This window comes from Pristis pectinata, chromosome 30 (genome assembly GCF_009764475.1).
Source record: "Pristis pectinata isolate sPriPec2 chromosome 30, sPriPec2.1.pri, whole genome shotgun sequence".
Lineage (NCBI taxonomy): Eukaryota > Metazoa > Chordata > Chondrichthyes > Rhinopristiformes > Pristidae > Pristis > Pristis pectinata.
Window position 1 is genome coordinate 24,450,879 of NC_067434.1, and position 19,972 is coordinate 24,470,850.

The window sequence follows — 19,972 nt, forward strand, 5'->3', positions numbered from 1 at the left end:
TGCAGGCGTGAAGATCCAGGTGAATCTTTCACTCCAGGTGTGCTCCAGAATGAAGGACCACTGCTGAGAAAAGACCTTCCCAAATCTCCAGGCCAATAAAGTTCAAAAAGCAAAGGCCAGAGGTGAGGATGAAGACAGCCCTGATTTCCAGGGAGCTGGGGTTTAGAGGCCTTCACTGGGCCCATGAGGCTTGGGCTCCTCAGGAATAATTCCTCCTGTCAGCGACCATCAGTCTTGCCCGAAACATCAGAAAGCATACGATCTGTGCCAATTGAATGTTGGCTCTCAGTTTTTATGTACATTCTGTGAGCCAAGCCTCAGAGGGTTTCTACAGAATCTTGTAAAACTTGTGGTAAGTGACTGAGAAGGAATCCTGAGCTGCACTGCCGACCACAATTGTCAGCATTGTCAGTTTGGGTTTGGATCCCTCACACTTTGAATTAAGTGGCAGAGTTGAGACTGGACTTTCCATGCCAATGAAATGATTGCCTAAAGGGCTCACATTCTTTTCAGAATGTGACAAAGCTCTCCACAGCCAATGAAGTGCTTTTGAAGCCTTGCCACCATTGTAATGAAGGAAACATGATAGCCAATGTGTACAGCAAGTTCCTACAGTCAGCAATGCAATAATGAACAGATAATCTGCTTTGAAATACTGATTATGGTATTGGCCAAGACAGCAGGAATAACTCCCCTGCACTTCTTTGAAATCTTGCCATCGGATCTTTCACATTTATCTGAGAGAGGAGCTGGAGCCTTGATTTCACTTCTCATCTGAAATAGGGCACCTCATACAGAACAGTGCTCCCTCAGTACTTTGCCAGAACAATGCAGTATGCCAAGTGCAGGTTGCAGAATCAGAAGCCGCCATTGCCAGAGACAATGACATTCCAGAACCCAAAAGAGCCAAACCTCAAAAGGCATTTTCTCTTAAAGATCTTCACTTAATGCACCAATCACAGCCCAGAGCTCTGATTAAATCTCAGGACCATCTCTCCAGACTCATTTCTGACGGGAAACAAAAGACATAGCATCTCCCGGAAACAGTGTGTACCAGTCACTACGGCAACCCCCAGCTACTCTGACAGAAAGAAGCTCAATGAAAGCAACAAGGTTTACCCAATCTATTGTCCAAATGTTATGGAGAACAGGTCACTCATTTTGCTAAAGTTTCCTAGGCTTCTTGAGTACAGCAGAACCCCACAGCTGAGCCAAGTGCAGAAGGTGCAGATAGCAACCAGGATCTGGGTCCCAGCAATGCACTGGTGATGTAGTGACATAGGAGACAAGTCCAAACCCCAGGCACTTTGGCTCCCAATCTCATCATTACTCAGCACAATGAGGACACCCCATACCCTAAATGGTGCCAATCTGTTGAGCATCAGTCCCACAGGATATCCCTCACCAGGGCTTTTCACCAACTTTAGCCAGAGGGTGGTGAATTTGTGGAACTCCTTGCCACGTACAGCAGTGGAGGCCAGATCAGTGGGGGCGTTCAAGGAGGAGATAGATAGATATCTAAATAGTCAGGATATCGAGGGATATGGGGATAAGGCCGGAAATTGGGATTAGAATAGTTTTTTTTCTTCTTCTTCCCCCATTCCCCATTTCTCATTTCTATTTCCCTTTCCTTGGAGCAGACTCGATGGGCCGAATGGCCTGCTTCTGCTCCCTTGTCTTGTGATCTTGTGAACTGGTGAGGCACTCCCAGTACCAACTCAACCTATGGCTGCCTCCATCCTAACCAGCAATGGCTGAAGCACTGCCTTCAACCCAACTTCCACCCCAAAGATTCAGAGTCAAAGAGTTGTTAGGGCACAGTAGGAGGAGGCAGCCATTTGGCCCAGGTAGTCAATACTAGCTCCTGGTCGAGAAATCTCATCAGTCCAATTTCCAAAGTCAAACTCGAGTTTGTCATATGCACAAGTGCAATGAAAAACTTACTTGAAGCAGCATCACAGGCACATAGCATTAGAGGCACAATATTCATGAGAAAAACAAATTAAATGTAAATTATACGAGAATGAACACAAACCGAACAAAAAAAAAGTCCATTGTAGTGCAAAGTGGGCATAGTGTTGCTATACCGAGTTATTGATTAGGGTTGTGCAGGTTGGTTCTAGAACCGAATGGTTGAAGGGAAGTAGCTGTTCCTAAACCTGGTGGAGTGGGACTTCAGGCTTCTGTACCTACAACTCTCTTCCCACAGCCCTGCAAACCTTATCCCTCAAGTGCCTATCCACTTCTACTTTCAAGGCTGTGGCTGATTCTATCTCCGTTACCTCAGCAGGCAGCAGGTTTCAGGTCAATATTCTGAAAAAAGAGTTTTGCCTCATATCCCCTTGTGTCATTTGCTCAGGAATGTAACAGCTTTTCCTGATCCTTAAACAAGACGATACTGGGAACCACTTCCTTTACTTACCTGCCTAAACCAGACATAACAATGTTGTGTGGGTTTCCTCCGTGATCTGAGTTCTTTCCGCATGCCAAAGGCGTGCTGGTTCAAAGATTGATTGGGCTCTGTAAATTCCCCCAAATGTGTAGGTGAGTGGTTGAAACTGGGGGGAGTCTATGAGAATGTGGGGAGAATAAAATGGGATTAGTGTGGGATTAGTGTAAGATTGGTGTAAATGGGTGCTTGATAATCCACTTGCACTGTTTCTGTTCGGCACGACTCCTCCGTCGCCTCCCTTCAACAGTGCAAAGGGGAAAAAAAGGAGGAAAAGTCAATAGGGAAAGGAGGAAAAGAGACCAGTGCTTCTCACCATTATTACCCAACTGTGGAGACATGTCTGACAATTCCCCTCAATCTTCAAAAAGAGGCCTGTGGACCCTTGACTCCAATCAAGATCTAGGTCCAAAGATAATTTGCTTACCATTCACCAAGTGTGTTTGTAGTTTATTACCTGATGTCTTCCTCATTTTCGGGGAAACTCCAGAAGGCAATGCGAAGCTGCAACTGTTCAGGAACCGGTGGATAAACCTTCTCGACTACTTCGAAGGGAATGTGGAGGGCTACTTGCTTGGCTGACAGTTCAACCAAAGGGGTAACTTGGCCATCTAAGAAAATAAAGAGATTGGAACCAGGATTATAAAGCCACCTTAAAGTTTATACAGCATCACTTCATAGGAACATTATCAGACAACAATGAGCCACCTATTAGCACAGGGAACAGTTTACACATGGAGCTTCGTGGGACAACAGATAGTGGCACTGCCTCACGCCCAGGGATGCTGGGTTCGATCCCAACCTCAGATGTTGTCCATGTGGAGTTTGCACATCACTGCATGATTATATGGAGTCCCTCCTACATCCCAGTAACATGCTAGTAGGTTAATTGCGTACTGTAAACTATCCATTAGTATAGGTTTACGGCAAAAAGAATCAGAGTTGATGGACATGTGTGAGAGAGAATAAACTGAGGTACGGGGAAATAAGGAGAGGGGGAATAGGAACATAAGAACTAGGAGCAGCAGGAGGCCATCTGGCCCATTGAGCCTGCTCCGCCATTCAATAAGATCATGGCTGATGTGGCCGTGGACTCAGATTCACCTACCTGCCTTTTCCCCAGAACCCTTCATTCCCCCACAGTGCAAAAATCTATTTGTGTCTTAAATATATTTAATGAGGTAGCCTCTACTGCTTCCTTGGGCAGACAGTTTCCACAGATTCACTACTCTCTGGGAAAAGCAGTTTCTCCTCATCTCCATCCTAAATCTATTCCCCCGAATCTTAGGCTACGCCCCCTAGTTCTAGTCTCACCTCCCAGTGGAAACAACCTTCCTGCCTCTATATTACCTAGCCATTTCATAATCTTGTATGTTTCTGTAAGATCCCCTCTCTCTTCTGAATTCCAGCGAGTATAGTTCCTGGTGACTTAATCGCTCCTCAAAGGCTAACCCCCTCATCTCCGGAATCAACCTGGTGAACCTCCTCTGCACCACCTCCAAAGCCAGTATATCTTTCCTCAAGTAAGGAGACCAGAACTGCACGCAGTACTGCAGGTGCAGCCTCACCAGTTCCCTGTACAGTTGCAGCATAACCTCCCTGCTCTTAAATTCAATCCCTCCAGCAATGAAGGGCAACGTTCCATTTGCCTTCTTGATAACCTGTTGCACCTGAAAAACAACCTTTTGTGATTCATGCACAAGCACTCCCGAGTCCCTCTGCACAACAGCATGCTGAAATCTTTCACCTTTTAGGTAATAATCTGATCTATTTTTCCTTCCAAAGTGAATGACTTCGCAATCACCAACATTGTACTCCATGTGCCAGACCCTTGCCCACTCACTTAACCCATGTACATCTCTCTGCAGACTCTCCACATCTTCTGCACAATTTGCTTTTCCACTCAATTTAGTGTCATCAGCAAACTTGGATGTACTACACTCGGTCCCCTCTTCCAATAGAAATAATTGGACTGCCTCTCTAGGAGCTAGTACATATCTGATGGGCCAAACAGCCTCCTTTGTATCCTTATAAAGATAAAATAAAAGGTATGCTTTAAAAAACTTAGAAACAGAAAATACTAGAAACAACTCAGCAGGTCAGGCAGCATCTGCGTAGAGAGAAATGGTTAATTTTCAGGCCAGGTCCTTTCATCAGAACCGGGAGAGAGAGAAAACAGGTTAGTTTTCAGTAGCAGTGAAGGTGAAGGGGGGTGGGGGAGAATACTGGGAATATCTCTGATAGGGTGAGACCCAGAGAGTACAAGCAGCAGTTACGATCAGATCACACTCCCCTCCAAGTAATGCCAATGGTAAGGTTGTTACAAGTCCAACAGGCCAGTTGACAGAAACAGAAAAACTGAACAACATGACAACAGGGTGAAATGGCAGTTCCGATACAGACAGAAAGGCAAAAGAGTGAGCTACCTAAAATTGACGAATTTAATACAGAATTCTGAAGGCTGCAACATGCCCAGGCCGAAGATGAGGCTTTGTAGAATCACATTTACACACGTTTTTAAAACATAAGAAATCTCTAACAGCTAGAAGCTGTTAGTTTTCATGCTAGTTAATATTTCTAGGGTGAAGATTCCTTCCTCAGGACCAAAACCCTTCCATCATGGACAAAACACACAGTCCTCTCAGAGCTTAGCACATCACAGAAACCAGCCTCCCCTCCATGGACTCTGTCTACACTTCTCACCACCTCGGTGAAGCAGCCAGCATAATCAAATCTGACCCACCCTGGACATTCTTCTCCCCTCTCCCATCGGGCAGAAGATACAAAAGCCTGAAAGTACGTACCACCAGGCTCAAGGACAGCTTCTATCCCGTTGTTATAAGACTATTGAACAGTACCCTAGTATGATAAGATGCACTCTTGATGTCACAATCTACCACGTCATGGCCTTGCACCTTAATGTCTACCTGCACTGCACTCTCTCTGTAACTGTAACACTTATTCTGCATCCAGTTATTGTTTTTCCCTTGTGCTACCTCAATGCACTGTTGTAAAGACATGATCTGTATGGGTGGCACAAAGTTTTCCCACTGTACCTCAGTACATGTGACAATAATAAACTAATTTACCTTGAACCTCCAACTAGGATCATAGCTGATCTGCCCCTCGATTCCAATCACCCAGCTTGGTTCCGGGACCAACAAAAGTTTAATCACATTTCCAAATCTATTTTAACTTTGCAAACTTTTCTATTTACATAAAAGAATCGAAATCAGAGACACAAGAGACTGCAGAGGCTGGAATCTGGAGCCACACACAAAAAGCTGGAGGAACTCGGTGGGTCAGCCAGCATCTGTGGAGGGAAATGGACAGTCAACGTTTTGGGTCGAGACCCTTCAAGTGGACTGAAAGATAGAGGGGAGATAGTCAGTAATAAAAGGGGTGGAGCCTGACTACCCAACCCGAGCCTAAGTGACCAACATGCTTCAAGTCAGTTCACATCCCAGAACCTTTCCCAGGTCAGGATGGTGTATCATTGCCGCAAGTGTCCTCTGTTCTAGATCAATACCAATCTACACACAGCACAGTAAGGCTTTCTTCAGCTTTTCTTCCAATATTTCTGGGTCAGGTCAAGCATGAAAAATTGTTACAAGTTCTCAGGCTGCAGCCGGGTTCAGATTGGCTGCCGATTATTTCAAAACACTCACAAACCACCAAAACTGTGGAGTATGATGGCAGTTACGCATCAGAAAATATATCATCCACTCCTGCTCTAAGGCAGTCACTCAGGATTAAGGAAGGTTCTTCAGTGTATAACAGTTAATTAGAACAGGTTCTTTCTACTGATAAAATTTATCGTTACTATATACAACTAGCACTAACCCAGTTTTAGAAAACACCATGGCAATACATTTTTTGCTACAGGAACACTTTCAACATGAAACATTAACTCCGTTTCTCTTTCTACACTTGCTGCCTGACCTGCTGAATGTTTCCAGCATTTTCTATCTTTATTGTGCTCTTAACAGGGTGTCTTGCCCTGAGAAATGTTACCTAATAAAATCCCGAGTCACTCAAGGAGAGATGCAAGCAGAGGGGACATGGCTTTGGAAAGCTCCACAAAGAGGAAAAGGGAAGGCAGAGAGGTTGTGGAGGGAACTCCACAGCTCAGGTACCTTGGTCACTAGTAGTGGAATGACTGAAATCGGAATTGGACGAGCCTGGATATCTGACAGAGGAAGGGTGGAGTCAAACCCTGGCACGATTGGAAAAGGACCAGCATTTTAAAATCAAGGAATGAGATAAATGGGAATGAACATAGGTAGGCAAGCACAGATTAAATAGCAGCATGCACATTAGGACACAGACAGAAGAATTTTGGGTAGCTTCAGAGTTATTGGTGGCGGAACGAGGGGGGCCAGTTGGAATAGTCAAGTCCACAGTTGACAAAGACGTTGGTGAAGATGTCAGCTGCAGAAGGGGAAGAGCTGGCTTTGTTACCAAACATGATGCCAAGATTGCAGAGAGTCTACTTTAGTTTGAGAGACCATCACAAGTCTGTATTTAAAGTTGCAAACAGCAACATTACACGTATGCACTGGTATTAATACTGGCCCAAAGCTTTTTTTTTTAAGTTCATATTCAGCTTCTGCTGTGGATTCAGAAGAGAACTTCAGGAGAGGTTCACCCACACAGCTCAACATGCCCCATACTTCCGTGGCTGCACACTGCAGACGAGAAACACTGACTGCGCTGGAGGTCAGATAGAGGGGATTCCAAGCTCTTGGTCAGTTCCTGGAATCACCACTGCATCAAAAGGCAATTACTGGACCATCTGACTCAAGGATCCGGATCCCTTGGTGTCTGGCTCCCCAGCCTAATGCCCCCCATGGCCAGTGCCATGGAAGACACTCGGAGAGGGTCACTAACCTGCAGCGGAAAATTAAGTGAGGGCAAGTAGTTTGGTTTGTGAATTCATTTTAACGTTTTTAATTAATATCAGATAAATGTATTTAATTAAATTCATCTTTAAGCACTTTTTAATTATAAGACAAAACATCTTTATTAGTCACATGTACATCGAAACACACAGTGAAATGCATCTTTTGCGTAGAGTGTTCTGGGAGCAGCCCGCAAGTGTCGCCACGCTTCCAGCACCAACATAGCATGCCCACAACTTCCTAACCTGTATGTCTTTGGAATGTGGGAGGAAACCGGAGCACCTGGAGGAAACCCACACAGACACAGGGAGAATATACAAACTCCTTACAGACAGTGGCCGGAATTCAACCCGGGTTGCTGGCGCTGTAATAGCATTATGTTAACCGCTACACTACTGTGCCTGCATTGAATACATTTCAACTTTTTCCTGAGTGTCCATTATCAGACACAATTTAGAAGCAGGTGTACAGGCTTTCTGACAGAATTAGGAGCAGGAGTCTTTTATTTAGCCTCTTAAGACCATCCTCCATTCAAAAAGATCTGACTGATCTGATCAAAAGTTAAAACATTTGGCCCATTATTAATAAAACCCATGTCTCATTTGAGGAGGATTGCCGGCAGTCTTGTATTGGACAGGCTGGGCCACATTCAGATAGTAAATTGGAGAATCTGCCCATTATTAGTCCAGATGCCCTTTTTACACCAAATTATTTTCCCAATCCAAGCATCTGACCCACCAAGTGGATTCTGGGCCAGTCCTAACCAGAATGATTCTAGGGTAGAATGTAACCCAGGGTCAAAACGCAAGACCCCTGGATTCTGATCAGTGGCAAGCAGCAGCAGCTTTCCACAGAACTAAACACATGGAAACCTACCAGTAGGAACTTCCGCTGGGAATTCTTCCTGGCAAAGCTCTGCCTGCAATCTGCCCCTTAGGTGTGGAATGCAATGTTGGCAATCCTGTGCCTGAAACAACTTTTAGATCGACAACTCTGATCCACGTGCACACACACACACATTCACTCTTCTTGGAACTGATATTACAAAATATGTGGGGGAAAATCAGGCAGTCAACCTGTGCAGGTCTAGAAGTAACCTCTGCCACTGGAGGCTCCTCACTGTTCAGACTTGTTACTTTCATGCATCGAGTGCCTTTGAGTAAACAAAAAATGTACCACAAAAATGGATGTTGCTTTTCATTTTTCCTTGAAAAGAATCAGTTTTGATCCTCTCTCCAGAACTACTGGAGTTTACCAGTAACACAGGCAGCACCTTGACATAACACAGCTACTTGCAACACAAGTACAGATCCCAACCTGTTGAAGCAGACGTTATTATACACCCCAGAGGCTGAATTTCTGCTCTCAAACCACACCCCCCACCCCACCCCCCAGCACTCTGCCCCACCCTGACCAGAATGAGAACATTGTCAATTCCAGAGACAGAGGGTGACCTTTGAATGAAACATCAAACTGAGGCCTGTAAGGAGCTGACAGCAAAAGAAAAGGCCCCAATCGCAAAATGCAAGCAGCAGAGAAGTTACCCCCAAGACCCTGACCAACGGCTGTTCCTCAAACAAGACTAAGATGGGATTGGTTATCTTTTTCACCAATGTCAGCGTTTAAGTTCAAATTTTCAGATTTAAGGCATGACTGAAAAGACAGCTCCCGCAGCAGTTCAACACCACCTCAGTCAGGCACAGGAATCTAGTCCTAGAAGATGTCCTCAAACCTCCAAGGTGGGACCTGAACCCCTAACCTTCTTACTCAGACAAGAATGCCGTTAGCTGCACCATGGCCAAACTGTCCATCAGTAAAGATTTTGAATGAAGTGAACAGTTGCTTCAGGAATGCTCTCCGCAGGTGACTGGCAAACCCATGTTCTACAGACACAAGAACAATGAAGAGCAAACATCCTCATCAACAACACATCACCACTTGGTGGCTGATTCAATGCAGGTGGGTGCGCCAGTTAGTCAGATGTTGCCCAGCCAGGCCCCTCGGCATTGTTGGGTATCAAGTTCCAGGAGGCAGAACCAGCAATGAAGGAGAACTGATGAAATATTCCCAAATCATAACGATGTACAACATGGAAGGGAAGCTGCAGGGGGTGGTGTTCTCAGACATCTGCTGCCCTGGTCCTTCCTGGTGTTACAGGTCATGGGTTCAGGGGGTATTGTTGGAGTAGTCTGGGCATGTATCTGCAGGGCATTTTGTAGAAAGTACACACTGGTGTTGGATAGTGGTTAACTGGGTGGCAATCAGGTGGACTGCATGGACGGTGTCATGCTTCTTGTTGCAGCTGCACTCATCCAGGCAAGTGGAGAGATCCTCACCACACTCCAGAACTGTAGCATTCAAAAGGGATCCAGATAACTATCTACAAGGAAGGAACTTGAAGGGCTAGGAGGGGAGGAAAGAGGTTCAGAACCAGTTAGATGGCTGTCACAGGCTTGATGGGCAGAAGGGCCTTCATCTATGCTGTAGCAATTCTGAAACTTGGGTTGTGTTTGGATACGCTGTGATTGACCCAGCTTTTAGAATTATATCCAAGCAATCTTCTGAATGGAGCAACAAAATAGGCCATGCAACCCACCAGTGCCCACTCTGTCCACTGTGCCCACATTACTATAGCCTCATCCTATTGGTTCTTCTTCTGGTCACAGAGTAATACAGCACAGAAACAGGCCCTTCGGTCCAACTTGTCCAAGTCAACCAAGATGCATCCAAGCTAGTCCCATTTGCCCACATTTGGCCCAAATCTTTCTAAACTTTTCCTATTCATGTACCTGTCCGAGTACCTTTTAAATGTTGTTAACGTATCTGCCTCAGCCATTTCCTCTGGCACCTTGTTCCATATACTGAATGCCCTCTGGGTGAAAAAGTTGCCCCTCAGGTCCCTTTTAAATCTTTCCCCTCTCACCCTAAACCTACGCCCTATAGTTCTTGATTCTCTTTCCCTAGGAAAAAGACTGTGTGTATTCACCCTATCGATGCCCCACATGATTTTATACACCTCTACAGGCTCACCCCTCAGTCTCCTACGCTCCAAGGAATAAAGTCCCGAGTTATAGCCCAAATTCTCCCTATAGCTCAGGCCCACATCCTGATGAAATCCTCGTAAATCTTCTTTGCACCCTTTCCAGCTTAATGATGTCTTTCCTCTAATAGGTTGACCAAACCTGTACACAATACTCCAAGTGCAGTCTCACCAACATCCTGTACAACTGCAAAATAAATTCTAATGGCTTTCTTTGAATATTGGTTCACGGCACATCACTCCATGGCAGGGCTGGACGGGTGGCAGGAGAATGGAACATTTCTCATTATTCAAAAACAGAGGGCAGACAGGGTGGTAGCAGCAGGTACTTGTGGCATAACCTTACACATCTCAGCTACAGGTAGAGGGAGGAAGCAGAATCTGGACAGCTCAGGTACCCAACACACCTGGATTTCAGGTGGGAGGGAGAGTGCTAGGATAATGCACAACACTCAAGAACCAGAGAAGTGTCCAGCTTACATTGTGTTCATTTCCTCCAATACAGGACACAGATGAGGTAGCTTAACACAACTAAAAATCACTTCCATTCTCCATCCTATTCCTTCTCTGACCTGTGTCATTCCAACGAGACCCGAAGAAAGCTCGAGGAACAGCTGGATCGGTTCTGATGCAGGGTCTGCCTCACCTTGCATCTGGGCACTTTGCAGCTTCCAGGATTCCAGAATCCAACAATTTCAGATAACTTGTTTTTTTTCCTGTTTGTATCAAAACTGAGCAGCTCTGCTGCAAATTATGCATCTGTAGAATTAACTTGGTTCTTCATTCTCCATAGACACTGCCATTTCTGACATTCCCCATTAGTGTCGGTTCTGTATAGCATCGCTGACCTGCGTTTCACAGCTTTTATGTCTATTTCTGATTTTTCTCTCTCTCTAAAACCGCCATTAATCTATCAACCAGATGGCGTCACAGTGTATCAACACCATGGAACTTAACCTCAGTCTTCAAAACAATGGGGATTGGCACTGATTGGCAGGGAAAACAGCCCAATAATCTTTATTCTGGGCAGACTAGTGGTGCCACTATGTGCATCTGTACTTTACAGCAAAACCTACAGTTATACATGAGCAAAGTATCGTTAAAATTCGGCATGTCCCCAACACTCCTCACTCACTTTTACAGATGCACCATAGAAAGCATCCTGTCTGGATGCATCAAGGTTTGGTATGGCAACTGCTCTGCCCGAGACCGTAAGAAATTGCAGAGTTGTGAACACAGCCCAGTCCATCACTCAAACCACCTTTCTCACCGTTGATTCCATCCACACTTCCCGCTGCCTCGGGAAAGCAGTCAACATAATTAAGGACCCCTCCCACCCCGGTCATTCTCTCTTCTCCCCCCTCCCATTGGGCAGAAGATATAAAAGCTTGTAAACATGCACCACCAGGCTCAAGAGCTTCTGTCTCACTGTTTTAAGACTACTGAATGGACCTTGCACGTTAAAAATGAACTCTTGACCTCAATCTACCTCATTATGACCTTACACCTTATTGTCTGCCTGCACTGCAGTTTCTCTGTAACTGTAACACCATATTCTGCATTCTGTTATTGCTTTTCCCTTGTACTACCTCAACATACTGCTGTGATGAAATGATCTGTATGGATGGCATGCAAAACAAAGGTTTTCCACTGTATCTCGTTACATGTGACAATAATAAACTAGTTCCAATGGTGAAAATGTAAGCACAGTTACCAACAACTCTCATTTCCAACAAAAGAGGAAAATAAAGCACTGGGAGTTGTTCATTCGGGTGTGGACTGTCCCGCCAGAGGAAGGAGGCAGCCAATACAAAATAATGTTTCAAATAAAGAAAAGAAATAAGATGCATAGTTGCAAAAGATGGGACCATAGCCGGCTTGCACAACGGCACACAAGAACTTTGGCCGCTGCTGAACATGTTATACACTTAGTGCAACACACTGAGTTCCGTATTTTCTTTGTCCAATTCAGTTTTGCACTAACCCTGCACTAATTTTGTATCCTGTATATACCATTTTTTTTTGCACTATTTGTGCTTGCACACTTTTTGTCTGCGTTTATTGTACGTCTTCTGTTGTGTGTGTGTCCTCGGTCGTGAGAGTCTGGGGGAAACGACGTTCCGTTGCTCCAGGTGTTTTACAGCATGTGGGTGAATGACAATAAAGTATAACTTGAACTTCAACGTGTCTACCACTGGGACTGTTCCGTACAGTAAAACTCTTCGACGTGTCTACTACTGGGAGTGTTCCGTACAGTAAAACTCTTCGACGTGTCTACCACTGGGAGTGTTCCGTACAGTAAAACTCTTGTAAATCAGACATAAAATACAACAGATCAAACAAACTAAATCTAAATAAATCTCAGCCAAACACTGATCCAAAATTTCAGCTTCGGAAGCATTAAAAGTGAGAGCGTTATGAAAAGAACATTTCAGTTTAAGGTACATTTCTTACTTCATGAACCTTAACATAGAGCTAAGCAGCACCCTGGATGTATCTGGAGTATCTATTCAGGTGACCTTACATTTCCAGTTCTTTGCTCCAATTTCCTATCTCTTGCTTACATGGTTTAATCCAAAATAGTGTGCAACGATTTAATGTAAAATCCACATTGAATTAATCAGGAGCAGAGAGTAATATTACAATTGAATAACGATGCTAATCGGCGTTTGATGGTTCCCCTGATAAACCTGTAGAGATTATAATCAACTGATACTTGGCAAAACATCATAACATCCACCGGCAGAAGATGGGGAAATGTTCACTAGCTAACAAGTAGTTCCATTTATATAGTGCCTTTAACACAGCAAAAATATCCCGATGATTCAAACCAAGGCAGCCTGGTTTTATGAAAGACAAATCCTGTCTGACAAATTTGCTGAAGTTCTTTGAGGATGCAACAAGCTGTAAAAGGCTCTCACATAAGATAAGAGCACATGTTAGGGGAATTGTGTCAGCGTGGATTGGAAAGTGGCTATTTCATAGACAACAGAGTTGGAATAAATGGAAGGAGTGAACTAGTGGGCAGCCCCAAGGATCAGTTCTTAACCCTGGAGGGGGAAGTGTTAGGTGTCCAAGTTTGTCAATGATACAAAAATAGGTGGGAGAGCAAGTTGTAGTGAAGATATTTGGATTCTGCAAAGAACTTTAGTAAGGGATCCTTCCTGTAACGGGCAGCCAGAACTTCACACAATACAAGCGTCAGGAAGTCATGTTACAGCTGTATAAATCTTTGGTTAATCCACATTTGGAGTTCTGGTCACCACATTACAGGAAGAACGTGGAGGCTTTGGAGAGGGTGCAGAAGAGGTTCACCAGGATGCTACCTGGATTACAGAGTATGAGCTATAAGGAGAGGTTGGACAAACTTGGGTTATTTTCTCTGGAGCATCGGAGGCTGAGGGGAGACCTGATAGAGGTTTATAAAATTATGGGAGGCATAAATAGTATAGATAGTCAGAGACTTTTACCCCTCAAGGTTGAAATGTCAAATATTAGAGTACATAGTTTTAAGGTGAGAGGGGGAAGTTTAAAGGAGATGTGCAGGGTAAGTTTTTTTTAAATACACAGACCATGGTAGGTGCTTGGAATGTACTGCCAGGGGTGGTGGTAAAAGCAGACATAGCAGTGGCAGTTAAGACTCCACACATTCCCATTTTATAAAAAGCAAAGATGTAATGCTGAGACTTTGGTTAAACTATATTTGGAGTATTGTGAGCAGTTTTGGGCCCCATATCTAAGAAGGATGAGCTGGTTTTGGAGATGATCCAGGGGAGGTTTATGAGAATGATCCCAGGAGTGAAAGGGTTTGATGGCTCTGGGCCTGTACTCGCTGGAGTTTAGAAGGATGGATGAGTGGGGGGGGATCCTCAGTGAAACCTACCAAACATTGAAAGACCTGGATAGAGCAGATGTGGAGAGGATGTTTCCAGTAGTGGGAGAGTCTAGGACCAGAAGGCACACCCTCAGAATAAAAGAACATCCCTTTAGAACAGAGATGAGGAGGAATCTGTTTAGCCAGAGGGTGGTGAATCTGTGGAATTCATTGCCATAGACAGCTGTGGAGGCCAAATCATTGGGTATGTTTTAAGCGGAGGTTGATAGGTTCTTGATTAGCAAGAGCATCAAAGGTTTCAGAGAGAAGGCAGGAGAATGGGGTTGTGAGGGAATAATAAGTCAGCCATGATCAAATGGTGGAGCAGACTCAATGGGCCGAATGGCCTAATTCTGCTCCAATGTCTTATGGTCTTACCCCAGCTGCCAACCTCCTGCCCACTCATTTAAATCTATCTACATACCTCTGCAGGCTGTGTGACCTCCTCACAACTTGTCAAATGCTTATCGGTGAACCAACAGCAACCTTGAGTTAACCCCAACCCGAATCCATCTTCAGCCCTTTCATCCAAAGCCATCAACATAATTGTGAATGGGTTGAGGTCCCAGCACTGATCCCTGTGGCTGACTACCACCCTGAAAGTGATAATTAACCCCCTGTCCATGCCAATACCACTCCCAACCTCCCTCACTCCCTCTGGAAATCTCAATACACGACATCAACCATTCCCCTTTACCTGCTCTGCTTGTTACATCCTTAAAATTTGTTAAGCACAATTTCAATTTCCACATTGACTCTGCTTGAATGTCTTATGACATCCTAAATATCCCACTGTTACCTCCTTAATAATGGATTCTATGTTTTCCCCAGTGACAGACACTAAGCTAACTGGCATCGAGTTTCCTGCTTCATTCCCCTACTGGTACAAAACTGAGCAACAGGTTAAGTAAATCCTTCAAAAAAAAAACCAACAGGTAAAGGAATTATTAATGCTTTAGGGAACAGGGCATTTCATAAATATTTGAAAAAGAAAAATCAATCTATCTCCAATAAAAGGGAAGATTAACAGGGTAGAGAAGTTAAGGGAGCCTTTCCAAACCAGAATTGAGTCTCCTCTTCTTTGCAACTTCAGTCTAAGATATTAAACTGCAACCATTTTTCCTCAATATACCAGGATATTGACCGGACTTTAGTTATGGGGACAGGCTGGGCTCGTTTTCCCTGGAGCGGAGGAGGCAGAGTGGTAACCTGATGGAGGTGTATAAGATTATAAGAGGCAAAGATGGGTTAGACTGAATCTTTTTCCCTTATTAAAGTATCAAAAACTAGAGGGCATGGATTTGAGGGGAAAGTTTATATTTTTTTAAAAACACAGAGTGGTTGATCTCTGGAACTCGCTGCCAGAGGAGGTGGAATCAGATACAATCACTACGTTTAAGAGGCACTTGAAGGATACAGACCTAATGCGGGCAAATGAGATTAGTGTGTATGGGTAAAAAGGTCAGCATGGACATGCGGGCTGAAGTGCTTGTTTCTGTCCTGTACAACTCCATGGCTCTAACACCACAAAAGGCTATAAAGAACACACACATGAACATGCTCAATTTGTCATCAAGCATTTGTGGAGCATTTTCACACAGGAATATAGAGCCATTCACTCCTTGAGTCCTGTTCCATTATTCCCAGAGATCAGAGCCAATCTGCAACCAAACTCCATCCACACATCTCCAAATAACAAAAGCCAATCCACCTCAGATTTAAAATTGATAACCTTTATCAATTTAGAGAAACAAAGGACTGCAGATGCTGGAATCTAGATGGAAAACACGATGATGCTGGAGGAACTCAGCAGGCCAGGCAGCATCCATGGAGAAAAATAGGCAGTCAACGTTTCGGGTCAGGACCCTTGTAGTGTCCTGAAGGGTCCAAACCTGAAACGCTGACCGCCTGCTTTTCTCCACAGATGCTGCCTGGCCTGCTGAGTTCTTCCAGCATTGTGTATTTTATCAATTTATCCATTATTTAGGATCTGAGCTTCACTTAAAGGGACAGCATTTATTGCCCTTCTCTAAATGCCCTTGAAATGAGTGGCTTCCTTGACCATTTCAGACAGTGTTTAAGAACCAACCATATCGGTGGGTGTTGAGTCAGGCCAAGTAAAGATGGCAAACTTCGTCTCAACTAGATGGGTTTTCACAACAGCCTGGTAGTTTTGTGGTCACCATCACTCATGACTACTCTGGATTTTAAAGGCAGATTAATAATCTGAATTTAAATTCCACCGCGGCATCTGAACTCGGGTCTCCGCATTGTTTGTCTGGATTACTAGCTCAACAATTTACTTGCTGTACCACCACAGTCCCCCATCCCGAATGTAGCATCAACCACCACTTCTGAAAGATAGCTCCAAACTTCCAACAGCCTCTGCTTGTTGAATCTTTTCCTGGCTTCACTCCTGAAAGATCTGGCCCTAAATTTTTGACCATTCCCCCAGTTCTAGACTTTCCAACCAGTAGAGAAAGTCCTTGTCTGTCTACCAACTCCATTAATGTTTCGAAACATCAACCAAATCATCCTTTAGTTTTCTAAAATTCAAGTGAATTCAACTCTTTAGTAACCATAATCTCTCCTAATTTAACCCTGGAAATGTGGCCATTGCTCCATTAACTCCACACTGCACTTCCTCCTGGCGTCCCTGTCTGCAGTTCTCCAACTAACTCCTCGTGCAACCGATCTTACTTAACACAAAGACATCCCCAGAGGCTTCACTGGAGAGCAATCAGTGTGACACAGTCACCCGAGAGATACATCAGGATGGGTGTGTAAATACATGGTCCAAGAGGCAAGTTTTAAAGACAGTCTTAAAAGGAAGAAAGGTTCAAGGAGAATTCTGGAGAGTGGGGTCTTAAGACGAACCTTACAACAGAGCAAAGCAAACGTGAGTGGGGCTCGGGGGCAGTGGATGTACAATAGGCCAGAGTTGGAGGAATAGAGATTTCAGGAGGCCCAAGGCTTATGAATGCTTTTGAACACAAGGATTTGCATCATAAAATCAAAGGGTAGGCATCGTGGGGCATGGTAGTAATGTAGAGCAATACACAAGAAGTGTGGGAGGAATTCAGCGCGTCAGGCAGCATCTATGGAGGGAAATAAACAGTCGACATTTCGGGCCGAGACCCTTCATCAGGACTGGAAAGGAAGAGGGCAGAAGCCGGAATAAGAAGTATGGTAGGTGAGTGAGGGAGGGGGAGAAGATGTAATAAGCTGAGAGGTACCCCCTCCCCCTACACAACAGGGACAGGGTTCCCCTTGTCCTCACCTACCACCCCACAAGCCTCCGCATCCAACTCCGCAACTTCCGCCACCTCCAACGGGATCCTACCACCAGGCACATCTTCCCCTCACCCCCTCTTCGCTGTAAGGATCACTCTCTCCGTGACTACCTATCACCTCTCAGCTTATTACATCTTCTCTCCCTCCCCCACCCACTTACCTTCCACCTATCCCCTGAACTCACCTCTCCCCTGCCTACGTGTACTCCTCCCCCACCTCCTTATTCTGGCTTCTGCCCTCTTCCTTTCCAGTCCTGATGAAGGATCTCAACCCTCAACGTCGACTGTTTACTTCCCTCCATGAATGCTGCCTGACCCGCAGAGTTCCTCCAGCACTTTGTGCATTGCTCCAGATTCCAACATCTGCAAAATTTGTTTGTGTCTCTGTAATAATGTGTAAATGGTTCTTGGTACAAATCACGATAAAAGTAAGGCAGGACTATACTGGCTGAAATTTACAGAAAGATAAACAATTGAGTTTACCTAAACTCTGTGTCAGGGAGCCCCTGCCAATGGAAAACAGATAGGAAATAAATTTCCAGAAGCACAGAATTTCACACAAGTTCAAAACCTTTGTGCGATAACAGGGTTTAAAAATCACAGACAAGGCCCAGAAACACACCAATATAGTCAGGGCTGCATTTCTAATCTCCCCAAAACAACAGCACTCAGAGTCAAAAAACCATTGCATGTTAGATTAGTGAACAGAGACCTACAGGGTAGAGTTTTGGAGACAATGTACTCGTGGGGGAGGGGAATAGCAGAAACACAGAAGGCTCCAGGAGACACCAAGTACAGAGGGTGCCAGGAGATGAAAAATCATTGCTGCAGTTCTGTGACCATCATGAGAACTATTCAAAGTTACAGAAGCCTTTGAAAAGTAAAATAAATGCTAGTTATACAGGTTGGTGAAAAAGTAATTAGCATACCAAACAGATGCAAAGATTAGAATGTTTTTTTGAGACAGACAGAGACCCCTAACCCAGGCTTTGACGACAAGCATTGGGTTCAAGTCAGGTCAGATCTAACACTGAAATAACTACAAGTCCTCAGGTTTGGGTTGGACCAGCTCTTCATAAATAAATGCACTAATCCTTGGGACTTTATAAATAAATGCACAACCATGTTAGTGAAGGCCATGCAGGGGTCAGTATTTCTGGGTCAAGTGACTATGGGGTGGGAGCTCAGGCCCCGAAGGGATTCTGGATGGCAACAAACAGGTTGGGTTGAGTATGGAAATGTTTAAGGTATCTGGACTCAGTTCGGGTTGGATTTAATCTTGCACACAAGCAAATTGGAAAGTCTCAGATACAGGGGAGGTTGGGAAGGGGATTGTATTTAAATCCCTCAAACCTGTTTGGAGAAATGCCATTTAACCCATTGTGTTGGTGTCAGCAACAACTGTGCAATTATCCCCAAGCCTCCTCCCCCTCATCTCTCACAACTGATCCCAGTATCCACCTGCTTCTAATAATGGCCTCTCCCGAATGTAATCTCTCCAGCGTTAGCCACCTCGTCCTCAGCCCCCAGGTTCCCTCACTTCCCTCCGGGAAGATGCCTCTTCAAACTTCCCTCTTTGATCAGATTTTTGATCACCAACCCTAGTACAAGACCATTAGATATAGGAGCAGAATTAGGCCATTCAGCCCATCGAGTCTGCTCTGCCATTCAATCATGACTAATATTTTCTCAACCCCATTCTCCAGTTCTCTGATCCTTGGCCCCCCTTACCAGTCAAGAACCTCTGCCTTAAATATACCTAATGGCTTGGCCTCCACAGCCCTCTATGGCAATGAATTCCACAGATTCACCACCCTCTGGCTGAAGAAATTCCTCCTCATCTCAGTTTTGAAGGGACATCCTTCTATTCTGAAGCTGTGCCCTCTGATCCTAGACTTTCCTACTGATGGAAACATCCTCCTCACATCCACTCTATCCTGGCCTTTCAGTAGGTTGAAAGAGGGATCAAAGAGGGAAACCTACCAGTTTCATTGAGATTCCCCCCTCAACCTTCTGACCTCCACTAAGTACAGGCCCAGAGCCATCAAGTGCTCCTCAGATGTTAAGCATATTCTTCATATCTCATCATGTAGCAAATTTGGGAATTGGGTTATTATTGTCATTTGTACCAAGGTACAGTGAAAAACTTGTCTTGCACACTGTCCATACACATCATTTCATTACAACAGTGCATTGAGGTAGTACAAGGTAAAACAATAACAGAGAGCAGAATAAAGTGTCACAGTTACAGAGAAAGTGCTGTTCAGGTAGACAATAAGGTGCAAGGTCAAGAGTCCATCTTATAGGGAAATTTTCCTTTTGCTTGAATAGCTTTGAGTCATTTTTGCTACATTAGACTATACAACTAAACATCTATCACCCCGATCCTTTCTAAAGTGTGCTCTTAAAATTTAC

General features: G+C 44.5%; 1 protein-coding gene across 1 annotated transcript in view; it reads right to left on the reverse strand.

Moving 5' to 3' along the window:
- zswim8 (zinc finger, SWIM-type containing 8) overlaps positions 1 to 19,972 on the reverse strand; it is a 198,279-nt gene that overhangs the window by 152,777 nt on the left and 25,530 nt on the right. The window contains 1 exon segment of the mRNA XM_052041760.1: positions 2,907 to 3,060. Coding sequence (XP_051897720.1) covers positions 2,907 to 3,060 — 154 coding nt within the window.